The 12,885-nt window shown below is 40.2% G+C and overlaps 1 protein-coding gene across 3 annotated transcripts in view; it reads left to right on the top strand.

Annotated features, from left to right (window-relative positions):
• Nucleotides 1-2,090: 2,090 nt before the first annotated feature.
• WASHC4 (WASH complex subunit 4) overlaps nt 2,091-12,885 on the top strand; it is a 38,163-nt gene continuing 27,368 nt past the window's right edge. For all 3 annotated transcript variants that reach the window (XM_059815981.1, XM_059815982.1, XM_059815983.1), the window contains exons 1-7: nt 2,091-2,151; nt 5,492-5,631; nt 6,722-6,775; nt 6,885-6,950; nt 7,124-7,169; nt 9,580-9,647; nt 12,712-12,794. In XM_059815981.1, coding sequence (XP_059671964.1) covers nt 2,091-2,151; nt 5,492-5,631; nt 6,722-6,775; nt 6,885-6,950; nt 7,124-7,169; nt 9,580-9,647; nt 12,712-12,794 — 518 coding nt within the window. The remainder of the gene's footprint in view (nt 2,152-5,491; nt 5,632-6,721; nt 6,776-6,884; nt 6,951-7,123; nt 7,170-9,579; nt 9,648-12,711; nt 12,795-12,885) is intronic.

Raw genomic sequence — 12,885 nt, 5'->3', positions numbered from 1 at the left:
TTGGGTTACCTTGCATGCAGTTTTGACGATCTCACAACCATGCGATAACCAACCCCACAATATTTCACTCTTTACAAACTCAGTTCAGATGTGGGGAAGGGAGGGCCCTACCACGTGTCAGTCCTTCAAGTTTCTCTCTTGTACCGTCCTGCAGAATTCAAGGATACGTTTTTCTGAGACAGATAACAAAAAGCCTGCTGACTACTTTTTAAGCAGTCTGAAAACCTCTGTTTATGTGCAGTCTTCCATAACTGAAAGAAACAGTATTTGTTTTGAAGAAAGCATATATGGTTTGAAGAGAAAAGTTTTCTATTGTTTTGTTTTTCAAAACTGGAAGACATACCTTGGCTTTAAATAAAAACTTTGAATAAAAAAACCTCAGATCTACTGAGTTCAATGAAAGCTGCATCTGCATGGCTGTAGACAGAATGGGATCCTTAAAGTCTAGCATAAATTGTGGTTTCATTTTGTGTGATACTTATCATCTCCTTAGAGACTTGTATTCATTGCAAGCTGTCAACATCCTGCACAATTAAACTTCTAGGGACTTAAAAACCCCAATATGAACATCTTAAGTTTGCACAGAAGCCAATGAGTGAAGGAGACATATTTACATTACAATTATTTGACAACGTTTACCAAAGCAGAGTTCTCTCCCTTAAAAAAAATAAAAAATCCAAAACTGTTTATTTGTTTCACAAAAAACTAAGTTTGATCTCTTCTTTCCCAGACCCAGGCTGGTCTCTTAGAATGCACTTTAAATAGGTAAAAACTCATCAACAATAAACCTGCCAACCAGATCTTTCTTCCCTAGAAACTTTTAAAATCAATAGATTCCAAAGGGTGGATTCCTTTTAATCAGAAAACCATTATAGTAGGTGCTATTTTCAGACCTGCTGCATTACGGAGCTAGCTTTTATGGATGATCCTGCACTTACTGATACATCTCTCATCGGAGTTGCTATTTTTGTGGCTCTTTCCCCACTGAAATTGCTGATGCTCCTGGTGACACTGCTTTTGAAGCCATTTCCTTTTCTGCTGATGCTACAGATTCTGCTGAGGTAATGTAATTGCTGCGGTCATTGTTAATGGCCCTGGCTGGCTAAACTCTCTTGCTATCCAAAGTACTTCTATTTTTATTCTCTGGTGTTACACCCACCAGGGCCCTGACAAAAACCAGTGACTGACCCGCATGCAGGTAAGTACCTGATGGCTCTGTGTGACAACAACTGACAGTGAGATGACTAGATGACACTATTGCAGCAGTCACCCCGTGCAGCTGCCTCTGAGCTCCAGACCCTCCCCCAGAGCTGGGATAGTTCCTTCCACCGCTCCCTTCCTCCAGCATCAGAAAGGGGAAGTGCTGGGCGAGTCACACTCTATCGACTGTTCCCGGCGGTCTTCCCTCTTCTCAGCTACCTGACAGGTGTGGAATCGGTGCGAGAGGGACTCGGGCTGGGGCCCTGCACACCAGGGGAAAAGCAGAAAAGCTCCCAAAGCCCCCGCACCCCGGGCATAGGCCCTGCCTCACCAGAACGATCAGCTCACAGATGCAGGGGGGTCAGAGGGAAGAGAGAGGACTCCCCTGCCCCACCGCACCTCTGAGGCGTCGCTGCCCGCTCCGCAGGAACCTCGGCAGCGCCACCGCCCGCGGCGGCTGCCGCCACGCTCTCCTCCCGCACCACGGGGCCGAGGCGCAAAGCCTGCCTCCCCCCGCTCTCCCTCTGCTTTACTCCCCCTGACCTTCGCCGCGGGGCAGGCACTTGGCGGCACTGACACTTGAGAACCGGCCTGCCGGGCCGTGAAGGAGCCAAGGGCCGTGAAACGCGCGGCGGGGCGGGGCGGGGCGCCCGGCATCGCCTCAGGGGCGCCCGCGGGGCAAGGGGAGCGGTGGTGGTGTGCCATGGTCGTCCTCGCGGGGGCGCTGCCGCCCGCCCCGCCGCCACCGCCCACCCCGCCGCCTCCTCCCGGAGTCCAAGCGCCACCCGCCGCCTCCATTTCCCAGAGTGCGGCGCGGGAGCGGGGCCGGAAGTCTCGTGCGCCTGACTCAGGGGAGGAGGGGGAGCCGCTGCCGGGCGCTGGCGGCGGCGATGGCGCTGGAGACTCTCTCTCCGGACTGGGAGTTCGACCGCCTCGACGACGGCTCTCAGAGTGAGTGCGCGCTAGAGGGCGGGGCGGGAGGGGCCAGCACCAGGCCAGCGGGGCTGCGGCGGTAACCGCCATGGGGCGGGGGCGGGCTGAGGAGACCCCGGTCCCCTCCCGATCCCTCACGTCGCTGCATCCCCGCTGGAAACGGAGGGAGGGAGGGAGGGAGGGAGGGAGAAGGAAGCAGTCGTGGGAGCTAAGCGAGGTCACCCTCCCCCGCTTCCCTCACGGACTCTGCCCTGTGCAGAGAGCCGAGCGCTCGCCGCGCCCCTTCCCCCCGCCGTCAGCCGAGTGCTCCTCCTCCGGTCGGGCCTGCGGGGGTGGCCTGTCGCGCCGACCTTTTTTCCTCCCACCACCCTCTCCGTAGTTGTCGGGGGTTGTTTGGGGAGCGAGAGTGGCTATTCCAACCCTTCATCCTTTACCCCGTCTGGGGAGTCGTCTCCAGTGCCCCCAGCGTGGCAGGGAAGGGGCAGGCAGGCTCGTGTGACTTTCTTTTCCTGCACGAACTGGGCAGGAGGAACAAATGCTTGTCGTGGGGATGGTGTTTCTTTCCTTCCCGATCATTTCTTGTGGCTCACAAATTTTTGCAGTTGCTTCCTCGGTTAGCCAGAGAAGTCATATCAAGTTAGTTGTATGCAGCTGCCATTGGTAAAGGCTTTCTAGCATGGAGTTGGGCAGTCACTTGCGGTTTCATCTTTAAAAAATAATTAAATAAGACCTTGGGATGCTTAAGTCTTTGACAGTGGGTTTGTGTGCCCGTCAAAATCCACGTTTTTCTCAGCCTGTGGAGGTGACCTACTTTCTAAACAGGGAATGTATATGGTTGTCATACTGTAATACACACTGTAAATTGAACTGTGCCAAATTAATTACACCAGGTGTTGCTGTGAAAATATGTCACTCATGGACCAACTGTTTCACATATAATGTTATCCCGAGGGATGATACTGTTTATGCCATATTCATTTAATCTGGATTTCAGTGGAAACTGAAGCTGTCCTGAGCCAAAGTTGTTACTAGTTCTCTAGCTGCAGAATGGAAAATGTAGCTTTTACCCAAAGCGCCAGATCTCCACTAGTTTGACCGTGGCATTAAGTGCAGCTATGAGAATTTTACATGACATAATATACTCCATTACTACCATCTTGATGGTGAACAAACAGGCTGATCTTCTGTTGAGAACAGCATACATTCTCCTAAAGAAAAGCCAAAGAAAAATCCTGTGACTTGAAAAATGTTTGTTGTTGTTGTCTGCTTTCACTTTATACCTGTATCACTAACCTTTGGCAATTATAATGTCCTCAACTGAGGACACAAGATACTGTGTAAGTCTGGTTTGTTGCATCTCTGTCCTAGATATTTATGGACATAGCACTTGCAAATCCTGCTGTGGCAATAAGTCTATTGAATATTGATATTGCTGATTTTATGGAAGATGATAAGATTAAGTTGGGGATCTGTACTGCTGAGTAGATCTCTTGCATTGTTCCAGTTGTGATCTTTTCATTTTATCTCCTAAGGAGAAACTAAATCAAACTTTATTCTAAACAGATTATACTTTATGAAGTATGTCTGCAGCTCTGAAGAAAAAGAAGATAGCTGGTTTCTGTGATTTGTTTTTCTTTCTCCATGTGAGCCAGTTTATTTAGGAAAATTCTTCTGCATCTTAAACCTTTCTCCATCTCCAAGTAATTTTTTATCATTTCAACCCTGCCTATCTCTGGCTAACTAACAGCTTTCACTCTCTTGTCTCTCTAAAATAGTAAGAAATTATTGACACCTGTCTCTTATTTGACAATGCCTGTGCACTGTCTAGGCTGCAGGTACAGGTAGAACCCAATGGCACTAATGCAGAACTTGGTGTGGGAAGAGTTTACCGTGCTTCTTGGATAGGCTTTGCAGTCCATGTGCCCTTATGGTTGGCATTGCTGCTGGCTTCAAAGTAGTAGTTAGAATTAGTTCAGGACTTCACTGCAGTCATTTCTCCTTCTCAGTCTGAACCTTCCTGTGGGTACTCTTTCTCATCTTTTCCTTATTAATTTGTCCTTCATTCCTCCCCTTATGCCTGGTGCATTGTCTCAGTCAAATATTTTCTTTCTCCAAAAAATGTCTAAGTGATAATTCATTCAGCAATGCTCTCCGACGGAAGTAGCCATCAACTACCATTTGGCTCAGTTATTGGCAATGTGGATGAATAAGAGGTTAAACATGCAGAATATAAGAATATAAGCTTTTTTAACTTTCTAGAGCAACCTACTTGTTGAAATGTGAAAAGGGCACATATAAAGCTATGTGAGAGTTGAATTCTTGTTTAGGAAAAGTTCAGTTGTTCAGCTGACTTACATTCTCTAACTTTTTTAGATAATTCTACTTTGAACAAATAGCAGAAGATCACAAGCTATTAGATTTGTTATCTAACTATGGGGAAGGCACTTCAGTCTTCACATGAAAAAGGATTATACTTCCTTACTGAGCATAGAAGACTTGAGGTGTAACCATTCACTCTGTAGTTCAGATTAGGCAACTAAGTCAGTAATTGTATATAATTTGAGGGGCAGGGGGGGAGTGTCTTAATGTGGGAAGAAAAAAGATCAGGATAGAGTGAATGAAACTTTAGTGGACCAATTGTCTTTAGACTTACTTTGCTAATTAATGCCACTATTCTTGGTGTTTGACCAGCTGAATGTTACGTTTTGAACATAACGTACTTGCCCCTAGCAGTAACAGGACAGCTATGCATTTCAATGTCCATGTGCTAAGCAGAAGAAAGGTTCTGCTTTTCTTTGCAAGTCAGCAGAATGATTGAAAGCCAAAAACTTCCTGTGTAATGCCCAAATGGCTCACTGAGAGGTAGCAGGGAGAGAGTGCAAGGGGTATTGCTGCTAATACAACTGCTACTCAGGCCGAAATTATTTAGACCCATTGCCTCAAAGTTCTAATATAATTGCATATGTACTGGTTCAGCCACTGGGTAGAATCACCTTCTGTGTTGTGATTTCTACAGTCGTTTCTTTGCTCAGCATCTTGATGTGTTTGTTAGGTTTGTTAAGACCTTAGTTTGAAAATATATGTAAATTTTAAAAATAATTTTCTGCAAACCTCTTAGATGTTTGATGTTCTTTAAGTAGCATTTGGATTTCTTTTAAACTGACACTGAGTTGCATAATTGTTTTTAAACAAATAAGAACTTTGTATTAAAGATGCAGTTATATTAAGGAAAAATGCTGCAGCAAAATGAGAAATACAGTACTACAAGCTAAATGGCAACATTATTTTTTAATATAATTTTTGATATTGCAGTTTACTGAACAGTCTGTAAAACTGTACAAATGTTATCAATTCTTAGAAATTCATGCTGAAGTGCAGTTGAAGAATTATGGAAAATTTCTTGAAGAATATACGTCGCAGCTGAAGAGAATTGAAGATGCTTTGGATGACTCTGTTGGAGATGTTTGGGACTTCAGTCTTGATCCCATTGCATTAAAGGTCTTCATATATTTAATATGCATTGCAACTGTTATTTTCCTAGTTCCTCCTTCCCTTCAAAACCTGAGACGTAAAAGCTTGATGCATTTGTGCTCTTAAAATTTTGACTTTTGTGTTTGAGAAACCTATCCAATACTATTTTAATTATCAAGTAATTAATATATTGGTGCATATCAGAAGATGTTTTCAGATTATTCTTTTCCAGTCTTCTGGATACTAGTGGAAGTTAAGTGAATTTATAGTTCCTCATGTGTTGGGAAGCCTAATTCCAGCAAATTTCTTCCCTGTGGGTGTTGGTGTTTTTACTTGGGGGTTGGGGTTCCAGAAGAGCTCACTAATACTTGTATAACTGCAGAGCGAACTGTGTGTGTATTTATAGTTGTGTTTTGACTTAATGGCCTTGGTACAGTATTTTCTGTCCTCCGGAGGTGGCTATTTCCTTGGTCGTGAGCTCTCTGTCCTCTATGAGGCATTATTTTTTTCCTCTTCACTAAATTTGCAGACATCATTTAAAAATGCTTTTGTTACCATATGGAACTTGTCTGTGCTGAACATGCACTCTTAAGTAATCATCTGTCTGAATAATTTGAATAAATTATGTGTAGGGCCAGCACAGTGCTGGCTGTATATGAACTAGTCAGTATCATGGCTGACTTCAGTACAAAATGTCAGTGCCTGCACACAGATCCACACTGTGCATCCTATTTTCTGCATTTGGGATTCTTAATTCATGTTTTAGGTTTCCTGAGCTGTTTTTTCTACATACACTATAATGACCATGCTTTTGCTTTTCAAGTTTTGTAAGTAAATTGTAAATGCTATATAGTATAGCCAGTTGTTTGCCTTTCTGCCTAGAGTGAAAGGAAAGGTATTTCCATGTAAATGTGAAGAGCAAAGGTTTCCTGTAGTGTAGGTTGCCAGTAACGTGCAATTATTGCTCTTATTACTGACCTTATTTGAGATTAAACTGGGGAAAAAAAATTACTTACCTAGTTGGATAAATGGTTTTTTGATCAATATTTTCTAAAGTTGTTTGGTTTTGTTGCTTTTGTTTTGTGGTTTTGTTTTTTTATTTTTTTATTTATTTCAGCTTTTGCCATATGAACAGTCCTCCCTACTGGAGCTCATAAAGACAGAAAACAAGGTAAGCGCTTTATGCTTGAAAAAAATATAAAAGAGTTATTCTGGCTAAATCTAAGCTCTCTAAACATGAATCTATTTGTAATCTGTGTTGTTTTCCCCTTTGAGTCTAGGTTCTAAACAAAGTAATAACTGTGTATGCTGCCCTTTCCTGTGAAATCAAGAAGTTAAAATATGAGGTAAATTCAACTGTCTCTTATTACTGTGTATGAAAATGTTTGCAGATTGGCAAGCTGAGATATAAATTTATTCTTTAGCAGTAAAGAAACAAGATATAATGTCTAAATATTTTTTATAGCATGATTACATATATCCTATTCATTAAAAAACAAATTTCTGCTTTTGTTGTTAGGCAGAAACTAAATTTTATAATGGCCTCTTGTTTTATGGAGAAGGAGGTAAGTAGCTCCCTTTTCTGTAAAAGTTTGTAGCTTTACATTATTGTTTCAGGTTATGTTAAATAGTATAGTAAGTGTAATTTTATAATACGGATATCTGTATCTTTGATGAACACCAAATAAGGGATTTTGAGGTTATAGGGATATATGTTAGTGTCTTGTAACTGTCCTGAATTAATTTAACAATAAAAATGTATCTGTTACACTAATAGGAAGTTTTGTTGCAACCTTATTTACATGACAAGTAGGGAGCATGGGCTGTTGAGGCTGTATTTAATGCATTACATATAGAAACCTGAGCTTATATACTGCAGCAGCTGTTTTTCAAAGTATGGCATTGAAAAACTGTTTTTTCACATGTAAACACATGCTAAATCAACTTATTTCCTACTGGGACTAGTTTTTAAATTGGTTGTAGTAAAACAATAAATCTGTAATTTCATTGTCAAAAAACAATGAAACGATTAATAAATAACTTGGTCCAAGTCCTGCCTACTTTACTCATGCAGTCATAGTTGTTCCAAGAGTAGTTTCAGTGCGTTTATGTTATCTGCCCTTCAAGTGCAGGTAATAGTACTCATACTACTGTTTAGACCATGACATAATATAGGAGCATAAGTGATTGTAGGTCAATTCAATTGACAAATCATGAGACCCTGCTTTAGGTGAAAGCTGCTTTTTGTCTTGGAGTTGAACTGGTAACTCCTCGGAAGGGTTGGTCTTAACCTTCCACCTTGAAGGATGTTAGTCTGGGAATAAGCACAGATCTTGGTCCTGAAGACTGAATATATTAACGAGTTGATTTAGAGACATATCAGCTAACTTTGTTTTCTCTTTCAGAAATTTGAGAGAAAGGGAAAAGTAGTAAAAAGGGCTTTTTTTAAAGCTTTTCAGGAGCCTTAACTGTGACAGAAGTATTGGGGAAAGTGAAATCTTTGAGATAGGGACTGTTTATCATTCTTTTAAGTGCTATATAAGATGACTGTTGTGGTTCAGTTAAGGAACATGAAAGTGTGGTGTGTTGGTTTGTTGTTTGTTTTTTTTTTCTTAGTAGATTCTCACTTCTTATCAGAAATGGTTTTAAATATCTTAAAAGAAAGTGATATGCTGCCAAAATGATACTAGGGGATCCCTCAAAACTTCTCCCTGTCTGAGGCATGAAAAAAGTCAGACTGTTGCAGATTAACATATTATAGCAGCACTTTGTTCCTGATGGGTGTTCTGCCGGGAATGCTTGAGAATGGCAGGAACTGAGAGGTCAGCCTTCTGTGGGTTAGGTGGGAGATGCAGAAATCGTGTTCTCCACTTCCATATCCCTCCTTGAAGCATCTACTTTGATAACAGCAAGCTTGCTTACTTAGAACAGCTGGCAAAGTTACTGGCTCAAGGATGGTTGAAATTTAAAGAAATACTGTGCTGGCCTTTCCCTTCTTTTTTTTCATCTTGTCCTTGGAGTGGCTAGGGCTAGTCTAGGAACTTTAAATAGTTGGTTGGATTGATTTTTTTGGGACATACACTAAACAGAGTAAAGTTTACATAGAATGTGTAAAAGGGAAGCATGTAATATTTAGAATTTTGTCTCAGAGCTCCATCTTACAGAAATATGGAGACTACTTTAGTCTCTGGTGACTGCTCTAAAATAACATATTTTATGAAACAATAAGACCTGCATTTCTTATGCAGGTAAACTTGCAATTGTAAGCCATTTTTGCTCAGAGTGGCCCAATAGAAAAATGTCAAGTCTAGAGCATTAATCTGTCATCACATTAAAAGAATGTATTTTGTCAGGTAGTATTACAACTGCTCCAGCTGACTGAAACAATTTGGCATTGGTGATGTAATTATTGTATTCCATAGTATCCTGTTAGTGTACTTTGTCATACAGGTAATGCTTTGAAGCTAGGGAGATGAACCAGTTCTTTTGTACAGGATGATATGTAGGAAAAAGAAAATAAATTTGAGGAAATTGTATGCTACATAGCTTTTTCTTCTGATTAATGATGTAGTATTTTTTTTCAGTAAATAACTACCAAGAATGTTCCTTGCAGTATAAATACCTAGTGCTTTCATACTAACTTTTTAAAATGGAAACTTTTATATTAAGTTACATAATATATATGCCTTTAAATTATTACATTTTGTAGTCTTTATTTTCCTTCAGGTGATGGAGACTTTTTTTCCTGCTTTGTGTCTAACTTATAAACGATGTAATTTTTAATGAGAAAGAAACTTAAAAAATAAGTCCAGCTAAGGAAGGCAAAATTAAAAGTTTTTAAGGCTCCATCAGTATGTTTATAATAGTGCGCTCCACTTGTATGACAAACAAGTGGCTTGGAGGGCAAGCGTCAATGATAATTTAACAGGTCTAACACAGGCTTTTGAAAGTAGTGACAAATGTTTGTCTTTCAAGCCACAGATTCCAGCATGGTGGAGGGAGATTGCCAAATACAGATGGGAAGATTTGTTTCTTTCTTGCAGGTAGAGTATGTTTTGATTTTTTTTTTTTTTTTGACAGCAATTATAAACTTAATTTTACTTGCAAAGTGGATTTAACAGTCTGCAGTATCCTGCTTGCATCTTGCTGAAAGGCATTGCAGTCATTTGATATGTTACTATGTTTTGCCTGCAGACCTGCCACAACCAGCTGACATATCACACACTGGTTTGGGTTTTTTTTATAGTTATCCAAAACTCTGGAAGTCTAATGAGAGAAGAAATTGCAGTTTCTGTAATCATTGTTCAAAGAAATTAGAATTTACTTAAGAAAATTTCAGTAAGAGAAGATAAATTGAGGTTGCTTCATTTGATGGTAAAGTTAAAGGTACCTTTTTTGGTTTTGATTAGCAAGTTTTAGTTTTCACTGGACATTGGAAATAGATTAATTGTTTATACATCTTTTTTTAGCTGATAGAAGAAAGCAAAATTAAAACATGTACCTGGAAAAAAATTGCTTGTGCCTCACTCAAACTTTCAGGGAAGAACACTCATTTCTTACACAGTTTGGTTGTTATCAGGGTCCTTTGCATGAAAACAGGATCTATGTTTCTTCTCAGGATTTCCTGTGTTCTTGAATTTCAGTCTACTGTGAATTTTTTTTTGTCTTCGGTATAGTTTAAATGACTGTCCTGTTCCCAAAAATGTTTCTATTTTTATGCTATGTTGCTTGTAATGAAATATCTATGTTGAAGTAGAGAATATACAGGAAGCTTCCAGAATGTTTAAACAAATTCTAGTTTAACAAAGATTAAAATTCCTGTTCTTGCTGTATACTAGCATGGCAGTAGTCATTTACTGAGTTGTAACAGGTTGAATGCTATAGGAAGTTGTTTCTCAACGTCTTTTACCATGCCCAAGTGCAGTTAGTTTTTGGGATAGCTTGGGGTTTTTTTTTCCCCATTTTTCAAGTTTTTTGTCCTATCAACTTTGTCAGTTTCTTCCTTCATCCTCTATTTCTTTCGGAGCAGATGGTTGAGAGACCTTTTAGTGGTTCTGAAATGGGGCTACTGTACACTTGTGTTTTTCCAGACTTCCCCCTTCCCTGCCAGGATGCTCTGTCCAGGTGGAAGTTGAGAGCAGGGTGACTGGCTGTCTGGTTGTCTATGTGCATTGCAAACTCACTCTGTAGAACAAGTTTACGCCTATTTATGGGATGTATGCTGGTGTGTATATTTATAGGGTAAACACTACACAAAAATATAGCAGTATTGCTTGTGAGCCCACTTTGTATGTATGCAATGATGGCTTGCTGATTGTTGAGCAACTTGGGAAAGAAGACAGATGCAGGATGTTGCCCCAAAGGGAAGGTTACTGTGCTAACAGGTGTATGTTGCTTTGGGTAAAGCTATGAGGAAAACTTCTTCTTTATTGAGTTTGTTCTTTTTCAACTGTTATGTTCCCCTAAATCCACTCAGTAGTAGTCTATATCTATAGACTGGGAAATGCTGTTCTGGTCAATGTTATAAGCGTGTCTCCAAGGGCGGTGTAAAAATAGGAATGAAGATAACAAAAGAGGTGAAATGTTGCTTTCATAGAGCTAATGTCCACATATTGGTTTATTGGCTCTTCTGAGTTCAGGATTTCTTGATTAACTAGATGTAACAGCCTCAAATTTGAGGCTATGTCAAAACATTTTTTAAAAAAATTATCAAAATAGTGCTGTAAAACACTAGTTAGGTACTCTTGATCCTGCAGAAGGCAGTGTATTTGAAGAACTCTGATAAAATGATAAAATTGTCTGTATTATGTAGCTGCTAATTTGCATGTGCTATTAAATTGGAACTTTTCTATTTCCTGGAAGTTCTAAAATGGCAGCTGGTGCCCCTTCCCCCAGGAGGCATGATCTCAATTTTCTATTAATCCGTTCCTCTGGAATCCGTTGGCTTGTTTCAGCTGCTCTTGATAGAGCAATACAAGTATAAGAAGTAATGACACTTTTATGTTTTGTGAAAACTGGTGACTAATAGAAGGCAGAAGCCCAAATAAGATCTATTTTTGATGGAGAGTAAGACAGAATTCAGCTGTTAGCTAGTCTTCCGGCAGGAATGGCAGGCTGGCTGGTTAGCCAGTGTGGGCTGTCTGCTATGAAGCCATCTGTGTACTGACTGGCTAGACTCATCACATGCTGACTTTTCCCTGATGGGATTATAGGGTGCATTAATGAGCAAATATTATTGCAGTTAAGGGAAACTCGGATTCATCTACCCTATTGCTCAAGGAATGTCTTAAAATCCATTATATAAACTAAGGTAGTCCTTTATGTGGTCAGAGTTGACCTGTTCTTACTCATTTTGTACTATGTAACTGAGCTCAAGTTCTGCTGTAGTCAAACATACGTCTCAAAGACATTGTCCTGTTTTTTTGAAAACAGTTTTCTGTGGCTAATCACTCTTACAGTAGGTACAGGCTTCTGTGTTAATTTCTAATTTGAATTCAGTTATCACCAGCTCCCAGAGTGTGATTCTTGAATCTAGTGGGAAAATGCACAGCCTCTGCTATCAGGGATATTCTCTCTGAAGGTACTTGAGCACTGTTGTCAAGTCACTTCTTACAGTCTTTCATAAATTGAACTCTTGAAAACCTTTACAGCAAGATATTTAAAGTACATTGAACCTGTTATGGTGACTCTTTTCTGTACCTTCTTTAAAGAATCAATAACCTTTTTAAAATGTGGCCCTGGGTATCAATTGTGGTATTTTAGTATCTAGATTGTCAAAGCTTTATGCAAGTGTGAAATAATTTCTGTTTTCCTTATTATGCTTTTCTTTATGTCCAAAGTGCATATTAGTCCCTTAACAGTCTGATTTGTACGGGGAGCTTGTGTTCAGTAACTTCTTAGCTTAGTACCAGCTCCTTTTTCAGAACTGTTAGTTACCAGGATGATGTTTTCCATCCTGCTTTAGGTCTGTCCACTGACTTGGATTAGGAATGTAGTTGGAGCTTGGGCTGTAAGTTCAGTGGTTTATGTTCAGTGTTCTGGAAGCAATGACAGTTTGTGTGTGAGGAGGGTCTATGCATACATGCATTTTATTTTCTTGTATTTCAGGAGCTGTCTTGCTTTGTTACCCGATGTTATGAAGTGGTGGTGAACGTAGTGCATCAATTGGCTGTTCTTTATACCAGCAACAAGTAATTATTTCCTAAAAGGCTATATTGTTTTTATGTAGTTAAACAAATGTATAAAATATGAATGTTCTGTCTGAGGCATGGTCATTTTTGG

The sequence above is a fragment of the Gavia stellata genome, chromosome 4, assembly GCF_030936135.1.
Source record: "Gavia stellata isolate bGavSte3 chromosome 4, bGavSte3.hap2, whole genome shotgun sequence".
Classification (NCBI taxonomy): domain Eukaryota; kingdom Metazoa; phylum Chordata; class Aves; order Gaviiformes; family Gaviidae; genus Gavia; species Gavia stellata.
Note: the sequence above shows the minus strand (reverse complement) of the source record. Positions and strands in the feature narration are given on the sequence as shown.